Below are 23,810 nucleotides of genomic sequence, written 5' to 3' on the forward strand. Positions count from 1 at the left end.
GCAGGTTAGGGATGAAGATACAGCTCTCCCCATAGACTTGGGCTGAGAGGGTGCTGCTTCTACTATAGGGTGGGGAAGAAAGTCAGGATCCCACTCTCAAGCTCAGCAAAGGAGGGATACCAGTTTCTGCAAGGCAGGAATGGAAGGAAGCTAGGGTTCCACTCACAGGTTTGCAGTAGAGTGCACCACTGCTATTGCAAGACAGTGGTGGAAAACTAGGTTGTACCTACAGACTCTGCTGCTGCAGCATCCACTGACAAGGTGTAGCAGAAGGGTCTCTGTTTACCTAGAGAATGGAAGGTATGGCTGAAAGGTTTCTGTGTTGCTGGGCTGCCCTTTTCCCACTGCGTTAGGTAGAAAGAACAGCCTTTTTTGGGGATTATTTTTAATCTCTGCCAGTTGGCATTTATGGTTCGTGGGCTTCTCTGGTGACCAGGCTGGGATGCATTGGAGGTTAAAACAGACAAAATTAGCCACCAAGGAACTCACTGCTAGGCTGTGGAATCCTGAGGTGCTTAGTCTGCCTTTCAACTTTTACAGTCTTCTGATAGTTGATGTATATGTTTTGTCCAGTGCCTTTTGTTATAATTATCGGGAGTAATAAAAGCATATTTATCCACCTTGTCCAGAACTGGAAGAACTCTTATAACAATGTTTTAGAAGCATGAAATTCAACAAGCTTCAAAATCTAATAATAGTGTTGATATACTTCATACTTTAAGAGTAATACACACAGGTCACAGATTGAGTCAGAAAGGGCTCTTGGTAAAAAGCTATCCCAATATGTTCATTTCAAGCTGAAGACAATGAGGTTGAGAGAGGCTAAATGACTTGTTCAGGTTACTCAGCCAGAAAGTGCTAGAACTGACTTTGAAATGTTAGATTGCTGATTCCCAGCCTGTCCTCTTCCCACTGGGTCATACACACCACTTTTCCCCACGTATACCATACAGTATATCATGTACTCATGGTTATATTTTCCATTATTGAAGATGAATTTGCTATTTTCAACCTCTTATTCAAAAATGTATATTGTACTCATTATTCATTGTATAGATTTGAGTTTAAAAAACCCTGCTATATTTTACCCAAATGTCCCCTTATAGATATCTATATATATAATTGATCTGGTAGGGTTTTTAAAATGCAGTGATAAAACTTGTTTTGTTATATTCTTTCCCTATGTATAAAAATCCAGTAGAAAGCAAAAAAGTAAAATTGTGATGCATATACATAAAACATCTGAATGGCACTAATGGTTTGGTATTGACTTTTTTCCTTTGAATGTTTGGAGTCATCCCCCAATTTTTTTTTTTTTTTAAACAGGGTCTCACTCTGTCACCCAGGCTGGAGTCAATGGCGCGATCTTGGCTCACTGCAACCTCTGCCTCCCGGTTCAAGTAATACTCATGCCTCAGCCTCCTGAGTAGCTGGGACTACAGGCACGCGCCACTATGCCCAGCTAATTTTTTGTATTTTTAGTAGAGATAGGGTTTCACCATATCAGCCAGGCTGGTATTGAACTCCTAACCTCAGATAGTCCACCTGCCTTGGCCTCCCAAAGTTCTGGGATTATAGGTGTGAGTTACCACGTCCAGCATTCATCTCCCATTTTAAACATCAGCAGGTTCCTAAGTTTATTTGTGACTCAGTGAAGACTGGATAAAGTGATGAGTGAGCTCAGATTTAGGTATTTAAGAGGAGGGAAATGTTTTTTAAACTGATGTTCTCTCTTTTATTTAAATAAGATAAAACTATGTGAAAATATTAGTATGTTATGCTCAATTTTAACAATATATCTCAAAGGCTAAATTTTTGGTGGACTGGATATGAAGTCTTTGCCAAAGATGGCAAAGTCATTAAAATCTGCTTTTTATACACTTACATTCACAGTGCAATTCACTAGCCCTGAGCTTGCTCTGAAAACTGCTGCTTCAGGGACTAACAGTATATCAAGATTTCAGCTTGCCATTAAGGCTTTATTTGGTTTTCATACTTATTTATTAAAGTCACATAACTCTTATATAGTTCCATTTCTCTCAGGGAAGCTCTATACTACAAATAATAATAGTAATCAAAGGTCCATAAATGATTTCATTTGTTGAATCTCTTGGTTTGGTAGGTTATTTTTATGTTACTATTAAACCACATTTCTCTCTTCCAATTTCTCAAGTTAATAAGCATAGAATAAACATATGAAAGGAGGAATAAAAAATTCAAGTCACATTTTATTCTATACTTTCCTAAAAATATTTCTATTACTTAGACTACCAACTTTAGGTTACTTTCAAATCTTCTGGGGCTTGATTTTGCTAAAACACAGGTTTTATATCTAGAGAGCACAGAAATCAATTTTTTGAAAGGAATAGCTGATATTTACATTCTATTGACAGGATTAAAGGATAATATAATTACGTTAAGATTTGAAATTATAATCATTCTCTCTGAATGTTCATATTTTAAATAATGTCAAAAATTTGTTTTGAAACGTATCTGTTTTTTTTCCCCCAGGAAAGTGGAATCGTTTGTATTTTAATATGCATCAGAATTATTTTCATAAGCAAAATTAAGCAGAATGCTTTATTCTTTGGGATATTGATGAAAATATTGTTTCCAATTAAAAGGGACTCCACGAAACTTAAGCAAGTCTTACCAATTTCTCACTGGCTTACAAGGACAAACGTAACTCTTTAGGTACAATCAATCAAAACCGTAGTTAAAATAAAAAACATTACTTCCACTTATTTTCTTCAACCTAAAAGGGCTTGTATACCTGAAGTAATAAATACTTACACTTTACTATTAGGAAAACTCCTGCCATTTCCCTTTGGAGGCAGCAAAGATAATGATACACTGAAAATAGGAAGTCACTTTCATAAACAACCCACATTAAACTGACATGTCTGATTTGAAATAATTATCTTTCTTAATTTCTTAGAATATTCTGGTAAGGCTAAGATGAAAACAATTCAGGAACGCTGCTGGAATAATCTTTTTTTAAAGACAAATGTTTGACAGTCTCAATGATTACATAATCTATAAGCTTTCCTTTCATAAATTAAAAACTATTCAAAGGAATTATTCTAAATGAACAACGACCATCCTTTGAACTTGATTTTTAAAGGCTACCTACTCGGGTCATAAATATTCTAGCCGGAGGAGCACCGTTTCCAATCTGCAGTTACCTATGCCCTTGCAACATCACTTTCTTCACTTCAGAGGAGGCTACAGGAAGGGTGACTTCAGTGGGTCAGACTGTGTAATGCCTGTGATGTCACCTTGCACTGCGTGGTTTTGAATAGCCCACGTAATGTAATGATTAGCATTCTCAGGATTGTCCCTGCTGCTCCCTCAGTTGTCCTTATCACTGTGGTGTGCTTAGCAGCAAGCCAGCGTTTTCAGTCCTGAAGGGACAGCTTGCCTGGTATTAGCTGGATTTAGTCTGACTCCTACAGCAACTTTGCCAGCCTGGTGGTTGGAACATTACCCAATACCTTTACATGATGTTTAAAAAAGGGCTGTGGTGAGGGCTACAAAATTGCTGCTTTTGGCAAACCCTCCTTTAAACATTCCTGACAAGCTCTCTTTTGCCTTGGTGGATTTTGAAAAAAGAAGGCAGAACAAACCAAGCTGTCTCAGGAATCAAAGGCAGATATATACATTTCTTTTCTGACAGCCTGCCATTTTTCTTTGGAAAGAATACCTTTAGTGTTTAGTGGTTAGTGCATTAGTTTACAATTGCTGCTGTAACAAATTATTAATACCACAAACTCCTGGCTTGAAACATCAAGCATATATTACAATTCTGGAGGTCAGAAGTTCAAAATCACTTTCACTGGGCTAAAATCAAGGTGTTAGCAGGTCTGCATTTCTTCTGGAGGCTTAGGGGAGAATCCATTTCTTTCCTTGCCTTTTCCGGTTTCCAGAGACCACCTGCATTCCTTGGCTTGTGACTCCTTCCTGTCTTCAAAGCCGGCAGCATAGCATCTTCTCTTCCCTTTGACCTCTGCTTCTGTCCTTATATCATCTTTATCAACCTCTCGCCTCCCTTTTTTTTTTTTTTTTTTTTTTGAGACGGAGTCTCGCTGTGTCACCCAGGCTGGAGTGCAGTGGCCGTATCTCAGCTCACTGCAAGCTCTGCCTCCTGGGTTTTTACACCATTCTCCTGCCTCAGCCTCCCGAGTAGCCGGGACTACAGGCGCCCGCCACCTCGCCCGGCTAGTTTTTTGTATTTTTTAGTAGAGACGGGGTTTCACCGTGTTAGCCAGGATGGTCTCGAACTCCTGACCTCGTGATCCGCCCGTCTCGGCCTCCCAAAGTGCTGGGATTACAGGCTTGAGCCACCGCGCCCGGCTCGCCTCCCTTTTATAAGGATCTTTATGATTGTGATTATACTAGACTTCCCTTGACAATCCAGGGTATTCTCCCTGCTGTGGTTTGAGAGTGTCACCTCAAAAATTCAGGTGTTGCCAATGTGACAGTACTAAGAGATGGGACCTTTAAGAGATGATTTGGTTATGAGGGCGCCTCCCCTGCGAATGGGATTAGATGCTCTTATAAAGGGGCTTGACAGAGGGAGTTGGCCCCTTTTATACTCTTCTGCCACCTCCTGAGGACACTGCATTCTAGGCACCTCCCCTCTGGACGACACAGTTTTCTAGGCACCATCTTGGAAGCATAACTTGTACCCTCACCAGACACTGAACCTGCTGGCAGCTTGATCTTGGACTTCCTGGCCTCCAGAAATATGAGAAATAAATTTCTATTACTTATAAATTACCCACTCTGTGGTATTTTGTCATAGCAACCCAAAACTCCCCATCTCAATATCCTTAATTTAAATGACATCTGCAACATTCTTCGTGCCATGAAAGGAACAAGGAATGTTGTTGTGGGAATTAGAAGTGGACATCTCTGGGGACCTATTTTTCAGCTGATCACAGCTAGTGTACACTCTCTCTTTAAATTCTCAATTCTTTGCATTTGGATTTAGATAGTCAAAGGCCAGATGAGCCTCAAAGCCACTTTAGACCTAAGAATCCCACTATCAATCCAAATATAATTAGTTGTCATAGAAAACAGAACGAATTCAAATCCCAACCCTCTGTGTTTTCAAAATGAGTTGATTCATGCTTGTATTACACATTAATATGGTTCAAATCACACTGAATATAATGCTTTTAAGGACAAGATATAACATAAAATGAAAAATCTCAAGGCTTTTCTTTCAATTCCTGACCTTTACTCACATACAATAAGAGGTAGAGGCTATTAATGTGGGTGGCTGGGGAGATGGGGATGATTTTCTTCTCCTTTCCCCCATATTATTGTCATGATAAATGTTCCAAAACATTTCTTTCCAACATGATTGGGGTTGTAGCATATTCCCAAAGATTATTCATAGGTGCTGTACCTGTTCTCTATTAATAGCTAAGAATTCTTATGTAGATGGCCTTCACTTTTTCAAAATGGAAATGATATACACCCTTACTCATGAAAGAAAAGCTTTTGTGACAGCCATAAAACATTTAAAAAACTGTTGCAAAGTATCAGCTGGTCAAGACAGTCTCATAAAGGCAAACTAGGCTCATTAAGGTCATTGTTCTCCAGTAGGTAATTTGTGCTTTGGAAAGAGTATTCCATATGCCTTTGTGAAACTGCAATGCAGACTGCCTCAATACCTCCACTTTACCAACACTTTCCATTCTACTGTTTCCCTCCAGAGCAAAGGCACAACCATAGCCTTCTTCATGATGGTTCCTCATCCCAACTCTGGATAACCACCAGCCACAGCAAGGCTTTCCTCATACACTCTGAGCTTCGACTCTGAGCTGAGGCACTCCCTGACGAACAACTCTGCACAGCTCCAAGTCCACACATGTAGGATTCTTATCCCACTCCCTGTGGCAGGAAGGTCCTTGAATGGTGATATATGCCTGGAAACTTATAACATTTTAGTGATACTAAGGGAATAATAACTGAAAGAAGAGTGACTTGGAACATTTTCATGCAACACATATACCTTACTATTCAAAGGAAATGCAATTTAGAAATAAGAACCCAGAAATTCCTGCACATAATGGACAACAAAAATATTCCATTTAAAAATCATGCCACAAAAGAACTGATGTTTATAGTGATAAATCTGACAGTTACTATAGTTACCATTTTGAAATACTTAGTATATTTTTTAGTGTAAAGCTTCATGCTAAAAGACACGTAAGAAGACATTTTTTAGTTTTACAAATTAAATAGCAGAAGGAAACTTTTATGACCAAATACTAGACATTTAAAATTTACATGATTATTTTTAAGCCTATGTCAGAATTTAGAGTAGTTCGGATAAATGGCCAGTATTCAGTATAGTTGTTCTATACAAATGGATTTCACGTATATAAACAAGTACTTTATTTCACAAAGTATCTCAATACATCCTTGTGTTGGTTATTTCTGTATGTGTAAATCTCATGGTTTCTAAATTTATATCTAAATATTCATGGTCATATTTTACAAAAAGTATTGGATGTATTTGATTTCAAAATGTCACACAAAATATTAGTGACTAAGTGGTTTTTCAGAATTTGGTAACCATCTTTGAAGATGAATTCACAGATTTTTAAAGCTTCAATCTGATTTCACAAAAATTTAGTAAGGACAATCCAGCTTAACAAGTTATCTTTAAAATTCAGTTTCCAAGGCAACAATCATAGGTCCCTGTACATTGCTTTAAAAAAATCATTTTTATAAATTTAGTTACTGCAACATCAAAGGCAAGTATTAAATATAACTGCTTTACTTTTATCTCCTTTTATCAGACTTTTTGAACAAGCTGACTTTTCTCTTTTCAGTGGACTAATGCCAGATCCCTAGTGTGCTGTCCATCAAGAGCCAGAAGGTTAAGAGCAGATAAAATATCAAATTTCCAAAGTGGCTGCCTGAAAATCTGGCCTACTGCATGTGCATAATACCAAACCAGGATCCAGCCTACTGGATATGTATAACAACAAGTCTCCTTCTACCTTACCTCTTATAACTTCACAGCTGACTCAATCCAGAGACAAGAGCTCTTACCTGCACATTTCACTCCCTGAGCAATGAGACCCCACATAAAGTTGGCACAGTATTCACACCAGTGTGGCCCTCTGAATGTATGGACCTGAAAAAAAAAGGGGGCAAATTCAGGACAGGGAAACACATGGATGAGAAGACTGTTTCATATCAAAGCACTACTACACAAGCCACATATTGTATATATACATGAGAGAGAGAGACATGGGGTCTCACCGTTGCCCAGGCTGGGCTGCAGTGGTGTATCAGCTCACTGCGGCTTCCCTCAAGTGATCCTCCCACCTCAGCCTCCCGAGTAGCTGGGACTACAGGCACACACGACCACACCCAGATATTTTTTGTAGAGACGGGGTTTCACCATGTTGCCCAGGCTAGTCTTGAACTTCTGAGCTCAAGCATCTGTCTGCCTTGGCCTCCCAAAGTGCTGGGATTACAGGCGTGAGTCACCGCACCCAGCCCACAGTTAGTAATGAAGGGGCAACATGGCTGCATTTAGAAGAATCTTGGTTGAGTGAAACTGACAAGCAGTTAACATTTTTCTCAGAGCTTGATTTCTTCTTTGTTTTAGGAATGATAAATCAGACCAATATTCTGTAACTTACTTTTGAAAACTATATAGTGGAGTTTTCCAATGTCCCCTCAGGTGCAAGCACCCTAATCTATACAAATACTGGCATTTCTATGTACTATGCTATTTCTACAGTACTATGACATGAAAAGGCATCAGCAGCCATATAGAGTATGTCTTGGGTCCTGTCAGGAGCTTTTCAGATAATTTACCTTCTGTGACCATGAGTAGGATCACAGATATTAAAGGAGATAATTATTGATGGGTCACATCAGAATCATTAAAGGCCCAATTTCTGTTTAAAACTTTTGATATTTATTATGTTAGCAAAGAGAATAAATGTATTTTAGAAACTGCAGAGCTACAGTTTATCAGAAACATTGTTTAAGTAATTACTCGCTAACCATTCCAGCTCACAAAGGTTCTTTCTACTGTATTTCTTTTCCTTGAAAAAGAAAGGAATCCCCAAAGAAGAAAGGATTCAAATGTTAAGATACCTATCTCTTTTAAATACGGGAAAGAGAAGGCATTCTACGTTAACTCCGATGAAAAAATATTGGTAGAATATTTTGCAGAAGCAATGAATCCAAACTCTAAACATTAAAAAATGAAAAAAAATTTTAATATTATCAGTAAATTACAATTTGATTCCAACATAAATATCTGCCAAACCACTACTGTACATAATAAAATTCACAGCTAAGATTGTCATTTTTACAACTGCTGTATTAATGTATTGACTAAGTCTTAGAAACCAAGTAAATGATTTTTAAGATACGAAACTTATTTCTTCAAGTGAAAATACCATAAATGTAAGACATACCATTATGTATTGCATTTAGAAAAACCATACCAATTAAATTATGACAAGCCATTGGTTGTAAGATAAATCCCAAATTCAGAGACATTAAAATGGAAAATAAAATGTGCATATAAGAATCAATGAAATATAGTATATCAGAATTCAAAATACTACATTGGCCCAAATATCCATATAAAGCTGCAATGGATAGCCACGGGTTCACTCAAAGCAGGTATGTGCTTGTGACTCTTTGTTCTTGCCAACTGAGTCTGAGTACAAAATTTTATGTTGATTTTGAAAAGAAGGCCATAATCCCTTCTATGTGTTTTATGGAGGAGGGTCAGGAATGCAGGCACAGTTGCCTCTGGATTGTTCACGATGTTCAGAGCCTGTAAACTCAAAGTATTTCCTGGAGTTGCTGAAGTAGAGCCCAAGATCAACATCCAGATACTCTGTAATGTCCCTGTGTTCTTCTGAGTGGATAAAACTGGATAAAGCATGCAATCGTGCTTTCTTCTTATGGGAATGAGTGAAGTAGACAGTGCTGATTCAGAAAGAGAGTTATATAATCATGAAACAGCAACAGAATTGTGAAGCTACTTTTAGAGAAAGTCTTTGGGATGCAAACTCACTTATAGGTTGCCAAACCTCAGGATAATCAGTATCATTTACTTGGTAAGGTGACTAAAGATGCAATGAAAGTATGAAGGAAGTCCCAGGAATTATTTTGTGCCTATCAGTTATCTCATGAGAAAGCGTCTGAAAGTTACACAGGGAGAGCAAAAAGAGAAGATGGTGTTTTGTTTGTTATTAAACAAACAGGCATTTGGGAAACAGCACTGGCTACTGAGCTGTTGTAACAGAAGCAGTCCTTTCCTCACCTTCGGGAAAGTAGCAGTGAATGTGGCGTTTCAAAAAGCCTGGGATATTTCTTTGTATTAGATACGCTGAAGGGAGGATTTTAACTGTTTAACTGTCCGAGCAGACCCATGTTCTCCAATGAAAGGGTCACACATTGATCTCAGAAAGCAAACTTTAGGAGATTGTTACTTATTTACAGTTCATTCTTGGGCAGCTTTTTAATGAAGGCATCCTGAGTCATTTGAGGCTGGGTTTTTTTTTTTTTAAATCATTTAGAAGGTAGCTTATGTAGCTCTCCATGAAAACGTTCTAGAAATAGGCCTTGCAGAACCAGCAGCTTACAAAACTGTATTTGTATAACAGGGCTTAACTGGATTCCCTTTTGAATTTTTATATCTAAAACTCACTAGAATTTTTATATCTAAAATCCATATATCTCAAGTTTCCTTTGTTCTGTAACCTTTATGACTCTATGACACTGGATTATAGTTGTAAAAAGTTGATTACTGTAGCCTTTGAGTCTTTTTTTATTCCCCTAAAGGTCATCAAAACAAATACTGATTTTATTCATTAATTAGTCATTTTTATTCATTCATAAACATTTATTAAATGATGGCCTATACAAAAATAAAAAGGGGTTTCTCCTATTAAACACGGTGTGAAAATACTCTAAATCAAAATATTTGCAAAGTGTGAGAGAAGCTGGGAAGAGATGCACCCCGTGAGCTAAGTCCCGAGTTGAAAAGCAAAGATACAAGGCATGAGAGAAACAATGTGGTGTTTAGAGAACTGCAAGGAAGTTCAGTCTGGGTGGAGTGGAAACGACTGTCCTGGCAGGAGACAGGAGAGGCAGACAGGGCCTTTTCAACGCCTACAGATTTGTATTCTGTCCAGTGAACAATACAGAGCCACTGAGGATCGTTAAGGAGAGTGACACGGTGAAGGGGACAAGGCTGAGGGAAGACAGACTAGGTAGGGTGGTGCTATGGCAGTCACCCAGACAACGGACGATATGGATCTGAATTCGGGCACTGCTGACTGAGAAAAAGGGACAAACTGGAGTTATTTAGGAGGCAGAATCAATAGGGCTTGGTAACCAATTGAATCAGAGGCAATGGAGAGGGAAAGACACTGGTCTGTTAGGGTTTAAGGTCTGGTGACTGGGGCAGAATGACATTAACAGAGGTACAAAAGTAGAGAAACTGGTTTGGAAGTGAGGTGGGGAGGACTGTGGAAGGGAAAGGGAAGGCTGACTCATAAGAAAGAGAGGGTCACTGATGGAGCAAGGCTCTGGAGAAGTCAAATGTTGGAGACAGAATCCAGGGCAGAGCAATTAGGTTTGAATACAAGGAAAACCACTTTCCCCCTCCCTGAGTTGGAAGGGAAGAGGGTAAGAGGAGAGAGGGCTGGACTCTGCAGGACTGGTGGTGGGGCCTGGGGTCAGAAAGCTACAGGAATTCATGCCTGGCAGTCTACAATCTCTGAGAATCAGGAAGTAAGTTCAGTTGTGGAGCAAATGAGGAGTTTTGGCAAAGTGGGGAATAGGAACTAGAGCTAAAACTGGCCAGGAATTCAGAGAAGGGTTGCTGGACATGAAAGCAAGTTTCCTTTTTGGGTGATACATTATAAAATCATACTATACCAGCCAGTGTCAAGCACATTAAAGAAAAAGTGATGAATATTTTCTTTTTAAGTGGGTGGTTATGCTTTATCTAAATGTTTCACTTTATATGCAGTTTTACATGATCGGTGATGTTTACATCACATACTTTGCCAACTCAGAAAAAGATATCTTTAAAAAATCAATTGCACAAATTATACAACTTAGAATAGCTTTTCAGTTGTACTGTACCATCTAGCACGATGGTAATAGGTGCTGTTTCCTATAGATAATTCTACAGGCACTGACATCTGCAGACAATTTTGTTTACTAGACATTGTTGTATTTTAATTACCTCTTTTAAAAATGATGAAATCCGAATGTAATGAACATTCAAAATATAATTAAAAGGCCATAAGTTGCATCTTGAAGACTATTTGTGTGTCGCAGGATGCTAAGGAAGAACTAGGTGGGATATGTGGGAAAGAAGGCCTGGAGGGGCTCACAAGGGTGCAGGGGCTTGGGCCTGAAGCTCTAGATCACAACAGAGAGTGACTTTTGCCTAGAATTGCCACACCCCCTAGAAATCTGCAATCCATTCCTTTGGGTATGGTGCCTGATAAGACATAATTCAAAAGAACAATCAGTTTCAGCATATTACATTATTAGTGAAGTCAAAAATGGTCCCAAGAAAAGCAACCTTATAAGTGGGCCACATATTTTTTTCTAGGCCACCTCCAAAGCTTTTCGTCCATCTTGACAAATGAAAGTGACAGAGTATAAGGCATGAATTACACTTTAATGAATAAAGGGCAAAATGAACTAGTTTTAAAGCCCTCTTATGCAACTGGAAAGAAGACCATTTTATTACCATGACATCTGAGGTTGCTTTTAACCTGTGAACAACTCCTTTCACATTAACCTCTCTGTGAAAACAGAGATGAAAGACTGGATTAATTAATTGATCCCCAGTACAGTCTTATCAGTGAAGGCATTGGTCAGAAGCAGGCTGCAAAGGACAGGGTGGGAGAGGGTGGGCTATTGAGGGGCCCATATGGCACAGGCCAAGTGTCATGTGTCTCTTGGGCAATGACTCAGGTAAAAACTGAAGTCATTCTCAGTTGGGCCTGCCATTATTCAGACTAAAATCCTGGCTTACACAAGGGAACAAACACCCTGCTTCTCATCATGTTTATAGCATTCATATCTCCAGTTTGAATGCCAGTAACAGAAACTGAAAAAGAAATCCATGATATGGGAAGATAAAGAAAAATTCACCATTAATCTTCATTATTCCTTCCTTTCAAGTCAAAACAGTCTCTTTAGAAATAAGCATGGATGCAAATAGCCAAGAAGCATGCCAGGAAAAGCTTGCTGCAAATGTAAGCCACGTTGGAGGTGATATGATCATTATGGGAAATACAATTTTGCTTGGGAAGGTGGCAATGACATTTCAGCTGCAGCTTCTCATTTGGGACTATGATGAGTCAGTTCTCCAGCACACTATTGGGCAATGAGGGGAGAGAACAGATGAACAAAATCGAAACAAAAGGAATGTAGGTAGGCAGGCAGCTGGGCAGCAAAGTTTTTTCTTCCCTCATTTTTATGTTTAGGGTAACCAGAATGCACTCTTTTAAGTGACCAATGTTTGTCTCACCAAGATGGTCTTAAACTTTTTGGTCCATATGACATGGAATTTAGAAATCAAACCTTAATTTTACTACTTCAGTTTAAAGTACTTTGATTTATACTATTATGCCATGAAAAGAAAATACATAATACTGGCTACAATCATTAGCAAGAAATACATACAGGAGTACTTAAATTGGGAGGAATACTTACTATAGGAGTATCTTTAGTATCAAGGTAATACCTTCTTGCCTTGTTGTTTAGTTATATCTAGTCAAAACTACTAACCACTCTATAACTCTGGAGTAATAATTTATAACAAAGAGCAAGGTTTTGGTTCAGTTAATCACCATGATAATGTCAGTTAAGCACTGACATTATGCTGGCCATTCCTAGTCTTCTTGCCCTGATCGAACGGATGTGTAATTGATGACCATGGCAGGAAAGGCAGGAGAAATGCATCAGGCACTTGCTGAAACATAGCTTTAAGCATTGGCCAAGGCTAAGTGCCTGGAATAGAGGGGCATGCCCACTGGCCAGCAGCAGGCAGGAGTCAGAGGCACTAGGCAGCTGGGGAAGGGGCCCAGGTGCTAATGGCCTGTACAACCAGCTGCTACAGAGGTGGTCACACGGGGGAGAATTTGCAGGGTCTTTCTGAGCCACATACTTAACCACACAAGTAGTCAACACAGAAGCATCGTTTCAAAGAGAATGACAAATGACAGAAAATTGGTGACCTAATTTTAAGGGTAAGAAAATTGTTCAAAATTGAGAGAAATACCATAAAATCCTACTAGACATACACTGACCTACCACAAATAAATGATGTCCCTTTAACTGTGAGCAGTAACTACAGGAAAAAGCTAGTAAAATATGGTCATACTACAACAAGAATGACCATTAGTAGGACAGTCACCAGGGCAATATAGTAATTTAGTTCTGCTCTCACATGAATGTTATAAAAATGGTTTATGTTAATTGGTATACAAAACAATATTTTAAATATGTACAGAAAAAATAAATTATCAATTCTCATAAAAATACATTCACCACAATTCAATATAGGCCTTATTAACAGAGCTTAAATTTTTTTAAAGTTTCCTTTATGATCTATACATTCCCAATCACCACTATGTTTTTGAGTGAGAAATATATCTAAAATTACAGAATGAATGCAAAGCTTGCACAGAACTTGCTTAGAATCATAAACAACCACATTAATGCTAGAACACAAACACAACTTCTGGTGTCAATGCTCTGTGCTGAGCTGAAATAGTGGCCCCTCGCACAGAACCACCAATCTGAAACCCAGGAAAATATCAAAGTTCTCAAAGCAATCCTTTGATTATTATATGCTACAAGGTATAGTTTGTATAATAATAAAAAATATAACCATTAATTCAAAGACACTTTCCATTTCAAAATATGAGTAGAGTATTATAAAATACACAATTTTAATGTTTAGGCTTCTTTTAAGTTTCAGAAGCAACTTTCTTTTTAATTTCTTTTCCCCTGATAGCTTTCCAAAGTGAATCATGCTCAAGGTTCAAAAATGTTAAATGCCATAACCTAAAACACTTCTACTTAGAAAGTTAGCTTCATTACTTAGATGAATGAGTTTGTATTCAAATATCAGTAGTAAAAATCAACTCTTTGAAATACCAGTCCCCTAAGGTTATATTATGTAGGTACAATAGGAAAATAAGTAAATGGTTGTGCAGTAAAAACCACTTACATTCCACAGCTGAGTGACAGAAAATCTCTATACCCACATTATAGATAGGTAACTGAACACTGACATACAGAAAACCCTCAGACCAGTCTATAAAATGTGATCCACAATTCTTTGAAGTTAAGTCTGCATTAATAGATTATTTCCATACAACCAGGTTTCAATTTCTTTTTGAATTGGTTATAAAAGTAGTCATCTAAAGAAGTACTGTTAACATATATTATAATATGAATGCAAGTATTCCTATAATATACTAAGAAAAAGATCTGACTAAAATGTACAGAAAGTTATTAAAGTATGTAGTTAAAACCTTTTTTAAAATCCCAGTACATTCTTGGATTTTAAAAATTGTTTTTCTTCTGTTTCACTGATTGCTGCTTTTACCTTTAATACTGCCTTTTCTCAAGTACTTGGTCTAATTGGTTCTTTTTCTAGTTTCTTAAGGTGGAAGCTTAGCTCTTTGACTTAAGACCTTTTCCCCCCCTTTCTAAATATAAGCATTTAATGATATAAATTTCCTGACAAGTACTACTTTAGTCACATTCCACGAATTTTGATATGTTGTATTTTTCTTTTCAATCAGTTCAAAATATTTTCTAACATATCTTGTGATTTCTTCTTCAACCCATGTATTTAGCAGTATGTTATTTAATTTATAAGTATGTGGGAAAATTTTCAGATATCTGTTACTGATTTCAAATTTCATTCTGTTGTGGTTGGAGGATATGCTTTGTATGATTTTAACCCTTCTACCTTTATTGATACAGTCATATGTCACTTAATGGTAGGGACACTCTCTGAGAAATGCTTCATTAGGTGAACACTATAGAGTGTACTTACACAAAATCTACATGGTAAAACCTACGATGTGTTAGGCTCAATGGTCTAGCCTATTGCTCCTAGGCTACAAACCTGTACAGCATGTTACTGTACTGAATATGTAACAGTAACACAATGGTATTTGTGTATCTAAATGTATCTAAACATAGAAAAGACAGGGTAAAAATACAGTATTATAATCTTATGGGACCACTGTCATAACTGTGGTCAGTTGTTGACTGAAACAGTTATATGACACATGGCTATATTTGTCTTATGGTCCAGAATATTGTGTATCTTGGTGAATCTTCCAGTTCACCTGAAAAGTATGTGTATCCTGCTGTTGTTGAGTGGAGTACTCTATAAATATCAATTAGGTCAAATTGGTTGATACTGTTGTTCAAGTCTTCTATATTCTAATTTTCTGAATATCACTGAGACAGAAGGGTTGAAACTTCCAACTATAACCGTGAATTTGTCTATTTCACCCTCAGCTCAGTTGCTGCTTTATGTATTTTGCACCTTTTATTAGGTACATATAAATTTTAAACTGTTATATCTTCTTGATGAATTTTACCTTCTTCATTCCTAACAATATTCCTTGTTCTAAAAATTATGTTTAAAAAAGTACAGTCACTCCAATTTTCTTTGAATTATTGTCTACATATACATATTATTTGCTAGATATAGAATTCCAGGTTAATAGGTTTCTTTTCCCTCAGTTCTTTGAAGATGTTGCTCCATTGTCTTGCATAGTTTTTGATGAGAATTTTGCTTTTTCTTTCACTTCTCTGTGCCCTTTATATTTAATGTGGGTTTCCTGTACACAGCGCATCACTGGATCTTGCTTTTTTATCCAACCTGACAATCTCTGCCTTTTAATGGTGTGTCTGAGTCATTTTCATTTAATGTAACTATCAACATGTTTTCTATGCATTCCATTTGTCCTTTATTCCTTTTTTTTCTGTTACATACTCTGAATTAACTGCATATTTCTTATGATTCCATTTGTCTCCACTGCTAGTTTAACTATATCAATTTTAGTTTTGTTCTAAGGTCTAGAACATACACATCTTTTTTTTTTTTTTTTTTTGACAGTGTCTCACTCTGTCACCCAGGTTGAAGTGCAGTGGCACAATCATAGCTCACTGCAGCCTGACACTCCTGGGCTCAAGTGATCCTCCCACCTCAGCCTCTTATGCAGTAGGAATCACAGGCATGTGCCACCATACCCAGCTAATTTTGTCTCTCTCTTTTCTAGATAGAGATGGAGTCTTGCCATGTTGCTCAGGCTAGTCTCGAACTCCAGGGCTCAAACAGTCCTCCTGCCTCAGCCTTCCAGAGTGCTGGAATTACAGACATTGGCCACCATGCCCAGTCTACAATATACATTTTTACTTGCAGTCTACTTCCAAATAATATTATGTCACTTCATGTAATGCACAAGAATCCTATACATGAAGTATACTTCCACTTCCCCCATCCTCTACTCTACATTATTGTTGTCATACATTTTGCTTGTATAAACTACATAATATATGACCATTTTTGCCTTAAAGAGTCAACTATTTTTTAAAGATACCAAGTCAGGAAAAATATCTTTTAAAGTTACCCATGCTTACTATTATTTCCAGTGTTCTTTATTCCTTTGTATAGTTCTAAATTTCCACCTGATATTATTTGCCTTCTGACTCAAAAACTTACTGTAATATTCTTGTAGTACCAGTCTCCTGGTGATGAATTCACTCAGCTTTTGTTTGTTTAAAAAATAAAAATTTATTTTATCTTCATCTCTAAAAGATATATTTGCTAGATATAGAATTCAATGTTAATAGGTTTCTTTTCCTTCAGTTCTTTGAAGATGAAGCTCCATTGTCTTGCATAGTTTTTGATGAGAATTTTGCTGCCATTCTTTATTTATTTTTATGTAATGTGCATCCCCCCAACTGCTTTTAAAAAAAACTTTGTAAGATGTGTGAGTACCAGTGAAAAAGGAAAAGAATTTGTTTCCTCAAAGTTGACATATTTGTCCTACACTAAAGTAATCCTTAAAGATATTAACAGAGAAGAGAGTATAAAAATAATTTCTATTCTTTTAAACAAATGTGCATTTATATTCTTGAGTGTAAGTGTGCACATTTAAGATTCTATAAAACCATAAAACTATAAACACATTATGAAACTGAAATGTGAAAATAAAACTTAAGACAAACCAAACGTATGTATAATTTCTAGATCTAAGAGACATCCTCTATACATTGTGTGGGATGAACAATCTTGACTCTTAGGCTGAGGCAAAGTATAGATTCTCCTTGACATATGATGGGGTTACATGTCAATAAACCCACCATAAGTTGAAAATATCATAAGTTGAGAGTGGGGTGTCTACTTCTGATATTTTTAATTTATGATGAATTTATCCAGATGTAACCCAATCCTAAATCCAGGACTGTACTGAATGAATATTGCTTTCAGACCATCATAAGGTCAAAATCATAAGCTGAGCCATTGTAAGCCAGGGGCCATTGGTATCACTTTACAGTGAAAACTGTTCTTTCCCCAAATTTTCTCACTCTCTCTGGCTGCTTTTACAATTTTCTCCTTAACACTGGTTTTCAGCAATTTATCATGTGCTTTGATGTTGCTTTCACCATATTTTTTTTCTGTTTAGTGTTGACTGCACTTTTGGATCTGTGACTTTTCATCAAATTTATACAATTTTTGGTCACTATGGCTTTAAATAATTGCTCTGTCTCCTGGTTTCCCATCACTGTTCCTTCTGTGACCCAAATTACACTTATGTTAAGACTGCTTGCTATTGTCCCACTGGTCACTGATGTTGTATTCATTTTTTTTTTTTTAATTCTCTGTTCTTCATCTTGGATACTTCTATTATTGTATTTTCTGGTTTACTAATCTTTTCTTCTGTGGTGTCTAATATGCTGTTAATATAATCCAGTGTATTTTTCATTTCAGATACACTTTTCACCTCTAGAGATTCAATTTGGATTTTTTAAAACAGCTTCCATTTCCTTCCTCACTACAACCTTTAGTCTACTGTTAATTTTGGTCACACTACTAAGATGATACCCTCTTGAAGAGTCTTAACCAATGCTCCATGTGTTGTGACTTCTTTCTGTTTCTACTAGTGGGCAGAATGAGTCTCAGTCTTCAGTGAGTTTCAGCCATTGTTTAGCCTATTGCTTTCTGCTGGTTTCCCAATAGTTTCTTCCCACGTATATACAGGTAAGTCATCAGCAAAAGACTCAAGAAGGCTCCTCTGCAGATCTCCAGAATGCTTTTTGTGTGCAGCTGTCTCCTCAGGCAGCCTCTGCCCCATATATATGAGCTGCTTTACACCTCCCCCACAACCCCACCCTAATCTCTTTGTCCTTAACTGGGGTAGACCACAAGACTCTGGTTCGACTCCCCCTCTATGTGTTGTGGCCTGGGAACTGCCTCCAAGCAGTAAGAGTGATCTTAAGCATAATTTTTTTTTGTGTTCCTTCTTTCAGTTATCACAGTTTTATACTACCTATTGATCAATGTCTGGCTGTGGTTTTTATATACTTTTTCTGGTTTGCTAGTTGTTTAAGATGGGAAGGTAAATGTAGTTCTTCCATCATGACTGAAAGTAGAAATTTTGTTTATATTCTTGGTTCTATTGATTCGTTCATGTGAGCGCCAACCAGTGACTTCACTAGGCTTCAGTTTCTACACATGTAAAATAAGATTAACTTAATCAGTAATTTTCAACCCCCTTTATACAGACTGAACTGCTTCAGGATTCTTCTGTAATCCATGTTCTATGAGCACATCTCACCCAGCAAAGTGTTACATTAACACTGTCATATTCAGTAGGCTGTTCACTAAGATGTTGCAATGGGTGATTTCATTTGACATTTAATCTTGTAGAGGGCACTGCTTATTTTTCAGTACACAGAACAAGTTTCTTATTTTTGCATAAAAGCTCCCAATCCATGCGAATTATATAGAGCTGACCTCTTCCCCAGCTGCAGGGGAAGACCTGGATCTAAGCCAGTACATTCCCTTCTCCTGACTGGAGCTACTGGTGCAGAGATGGGTATATGATATAATTGGTCAATGACTGCCAGGCCCAGAACCTTTGTTCAAACAGTCTGTCTTTAAAGCTGACTAGAATCTGGGAGGATATAGAGCTGAAGATTTTGACAGTCATCTTCTTACCAGAGGGAGCCTAAAAATGAAGAAAGAGTTGGGAGATGGGGTTCTGGTGGCATTTTAAGCCCCTAAGTCAAAGGATATCTTCAATTAATGTTAGACTTTTTCTACTATGCGACACAACAAATTTCCTTTTTTCTTAGTCCAGTGTGGGCTGGGTTTTCTGACACTTGCAATAAAAGTCTCTCAACTGTTCCATCAAATAGTAAATGTATTCACGGTAACAGATCAAGAAAAACACACTGAAGTAATACAGTTGTGGAGTAATGAGCTGTAACAGCAACCATCAAAGCAAATTAGCACGCCCCCTAGAGATGGACTTCTCTTTAAGAACAAGGGCATGTGTACCAGGCAGAGCACAAGCAGAGATCAGTGTTGTGTCACATGCAAGAGGTGAAGCTCTAAACAAAGGTAGTTCTAAAAAGAGAAAAAGGGAATATGATATTTTAGGCCTGATTTGGGGAAATCCATTCACACGGATAGCCAAAATGTCACCTCTAATACAAAAGACAGGAGGGTATCACCTAAAGTGACAACAAACCTCTGACTACTATGACCTAAAAATAGATGTGTTCTTTTAATTTTTAAGTCTGGATAATATCTTACAAAACACGGCAGTTCTATTTTTGCTCCCCAAAGAACATAAAAATATAGAAAATAAGCAGCTGATGATATAGTGGTTCTTCAACTGCTGGGCTACTGGCCTTTTCCTTTATAGTTTTCCTATTTTGTAACCAGAAGAATCTCAAGATAATTTAAGAAGAGCGATTAGAAAACTGAAAAAAAAAAATCTATTAGTATGTTGCTTGTCAAAAAAATAATTTACAGTGGTTTTCAGCTACCAGAAGTTCTTGTGTAGCAAAAATATTTACAAAGAAAAATCATTGCTTGTTATCTTTTCTCTTCACTTACTTTTTAACCTATATATTCCACTTCCTTTGGTGTACAAGGAAGTGGAATATATAGGTTAAAAAGTAAGTGAAGAGAAAAGATTCTATTTTTTTTCTCTATTCTCTATCTCTTACTTTTTTTTAATTCTCTATCCTTTGGGATATTTGATGAAGGCAATGGTATTTTTGTGTCATGTACTATTACATAACAAATGATGAACACTGACTAATGATACTAAGTTTACTGAGATATGGAGTACTTGACAACATAGACAATAATTGAGGCAAGATGATAAGACATGTACGTTATTCTTTAGGCACATGCTTTAACTATCCTACTAACAGTCACGGTAAACCTTACTCTTTTTTTTTTCTTTTTTGAGATGGAGTTTTGCTCTTGTTGCCCGGGATGGAGTGCAATGGCATGATCTCGGCTCACGGCAACCTCCGCCTCACAGGTTTAAACAATTCTCCTGCCTCAGCCTCCCAAGTAGCTGGGATTACAGGCAAGCATCACCATACCCGGCTAATTTTGTATTTTTAGTAGAGACAAGGTTTCTCCATGTTGGTCAGGCTGGTCTTGAACTCCCAACCTCAGGTGATCCACTGTGCCCAGCCAAACCTCACTCTTAATAAGACTTTGTCCTCTAGGGAATGTTGACACAGTGGGTCACAAAAAAGATGAAGTGTGATAGCACAATTTGTCAGTTAAACAAGGCTTGAAACAGACATGAAATATTACATAGGGTATTTCTCCTATTAACTTACAAAATAAGCAAAAGAGAATTATTACCCAATCCTCAGTTAAATTTGGAAAGGGTGAGTGAATATAAGATAGAAGAGACTATTAGAAGGGGCATTAGAGTACCAACATATCTCAAATGGGGGAAAAACCAACCCCTGAAGGTTGGACTATTGTATGAACATGTAAACTGAAGTATTAAGAATTTTACAGGCCAGGTGCAGTGGTTCACACCTGTAATCCCAGCACTTTGGGAGGCTGAGGTGGGCAGATCACCTGAGGTCAGGAGTTTGAGACCAGCGAAACCCCATCTCTACTAAAAACACAAAAACATGGTGTGGGTGTGGTGGCGGGCACCTGTAATCCCAGCTACTAGGGAGGCTGAGACAGGAGAATTGCTTGAACCCAGGAGGCAGAGGTTGCAGTGAGCCAAGATCGCACCACTGCACTCCAGCCTCGGCGACAGAGTGAGACTGTCTCAAAAAAACAAAACAAAACAAACAAAACAAAAAACAAGAAAAGAAAAAAATTTTAGAAGAGGTTACTTAAAAAATTTTTTTCATTTTTAATTGACAAATTATATTGACTGTCTACAACATGATGTTTTGAAATGCAAATACATTGTGAAATGGCTAAATTGAGCTGATTAATGTAAGTATTACCTCACATACTTATTTTCTGTGGTGAGAACACTTAAAATCTACTCTCAGAGAGACTTTCAAGAATATGTTGTTAACTGTAAGAGATGACTTTTAAAAATTGTGTGTTTTTCCTATGCATTTATATCCTTAAAGAAAGTATGGTATATATGTACAATAGAATATGTATTCAGCCTTAATAAAGGAAATCCTGCCATATATGACACCATGAGATGAACCTGGAGGACATGATTTTAAGTGAAATAAGTCAGTCACAGGAGGACAAATATTGTGTGATTCCACTTATATGAGGTATCTATAATATTCACACTCAGAGAGAGTGGTTGCTGGGATGGCAGAGGGAGAAATGGGGAGCTGCTGTTCAATGCATATAAAGGTTCAGTTATAAAAGATGAGTACCTTCTAGAAACTTGTGAGCAACACTATGTCTTTACTTCACAATACTCTGTTGTGCACTTAAAGATTTTTTTTTTTTTTTTATGTAGGGTCTTGCTCTATTGTCCAGGCTGTTTTTCAGTGGCACAATCACAGCTCACAGCAGCCTTGACGTCCTGGGCCCCAACGATCCTCCTGCCTCAGCCTTTTGAGTAGCTAGGACTACAGGCATGTGCCACCACACCCAGCTAATTTTTGTATTTTTTATAGAAACAGAGTTTTGCCATATTGCCTAGGCTGGTCTCAAACTCCTAGGCTCAAGTGATCTAGCCTATCTCAGGCTCTCAAAGTGCTGGGATTATAGGCATAAGCCACTGCACCTGGCCTTACTTAAATATTTAAGAGGGTAGATCTCATGTGACATGTTCTTATCACAAAAAAAATCTCTCCCCAAAGTTTAAACTACCCTCTGCTGAATTATACTTTGCATACTCACTTCTGACTGTCATTCCATTTCAGGCAGAGATGTCTTTTATATTTGTATATGAACCATGAGGAATATGGCATTATTATACATATGTGGCACATAAAATTAAAGGTATTTTGCCAGTATTTATGCATAAAACCATTCTTTCTTTCTTTTTTTTTTTTGAGATGGAGTCCTGCTCTGTCTCCCAGGCTGGAGTGCAGTGGTGTGTTCACAGCTTACTGCAACTTCTATCTCCTGGTTCAAGCCATCTTCTCACCTCAGCCTCCTAAGTAGCTGGGACCACAGGTGCACAATATCATACCCAGCTAATCTTATAATTTTTTTGTAAAGATGAGGTCTCTCTATGTTGCCCAGGCTGGTCTTAGACTCCTGAGCTCAAGCAATCCTCCTGACTTGACCTCCCAAAGTGTGGGGATTATAGGCATGAGCCACTGTGCCTGGCCCCAAACCCTTCCTATGTCCTTCTGATCATTCCCATTATATTGACATTTGCTTTCTTTTCAGTCAGTTTGCATATATCCAGCAGTCAAGGACTATATATTGCATATTACTGTGTCTCCTCCTATGTCTAACAGAGTGGTCTGCCCACAACAGCTGCTTGATAAATACTTGACGGATGAGCAAGGGGGAAACGGAGTACATGCACGCTAGGAAAGCCTGGAGAGTCTTGTTTTAGGTTAGAGAATACTGTGGGCAAGATGTTTCAACACTGTTAAGGGATTTTTCTTTGAAAAGATTGAGTTAATATGTTCAACAGCAACTTTTCATACGTATATTGAAAGAGCCAATCTCTTCAGGGCCCACATGGACATGGAACAAGAGGCTAGAAAGGAAGGTGTTTCCGAAACATGTCTTCCTTATTTAAAACATTAAAAAAAGATATAGTAGAAAGCTTGAATGGAAGACATTAAAAACATACTGTTAAGTAAGTTGTATAATGGGCAGTATAATAGAGAGATGCCAAATTTGGAACTTGGGGAATAAAGACAGATTATAAAACATCTCCAGAATAAAGGGCCATGGTCTGTGAGAATAATATGGGTTTCTCTTAAGTATAGCAATTTAAATTCTCTAGTCAGCTACAAAGAAGTATATGCAACTATGTGCAAACCAACAAGAACCTTGTGAAATGTTTCTTTTCGGATTATTAGTGGCAGGTAGTAACCTTTCTGATAACCTTAATGATCTGAATGACTTGCACTCGGGGTGTCATACCAGTTCCCCAGCCTGCATGACAAACCATAAGAAGGCCAGGCAGGGTGAGGCCGAGAGGGCCGCAGTGCTGAGGGGCAGTGCACAGGTTCTGTGGTCCTCCTCACCAGCAGCATTGGCAGAAGCGGAAAGCGGAGCAGTGGCTGTCATTTTTGACTTCCGC

The 23,810-nt window shown here is 37.7% G+C and overlaps 1 protein-coding gene across 12 annotated transcripts in view; it reads right to left on the reverse strand.

Annotated features, from left to right (window-relative positions):
* CHN1 (chimerin 1) overlaps nt 1-23,810 on the reverse strand; it is a 198,717-nt gene that overhangs the window by 16,524 nt on the left and 158,383 nt on the right. For all 12 annotated transcript variants that reach the window (XM_074009484.1, XM_065525669.1, XM_074009482.1 and 9 more), the window contains one exon: nt 7,072-7,156. In XM_074009484.1, coding sequence (XP_073865585.1) covers nt 7,072-7,108 — 37 coding nt within the window. In that variant the 5' untranslated portion in view covers nt 7,109-7,156. The remainder of the gene's footprint in view (nt 1-7,071; nt 7,157-23,810) is intronic.

This window comes from Macaca fascicularis, chromosome 12 (genome assembly GCF_037993035.2).
Source record: "Macaca fascicularis isolate 582-1 chromosome 12, T2T-MFA8v1.1".
In the NCBI taxonomy this organism is placed as follows: domain Eukaryota; kingdom Metazoa; phylum Chordata; class Mammalia; order Primates; family Cercopithecidae; genus Macaca; species Macaca fascicularis.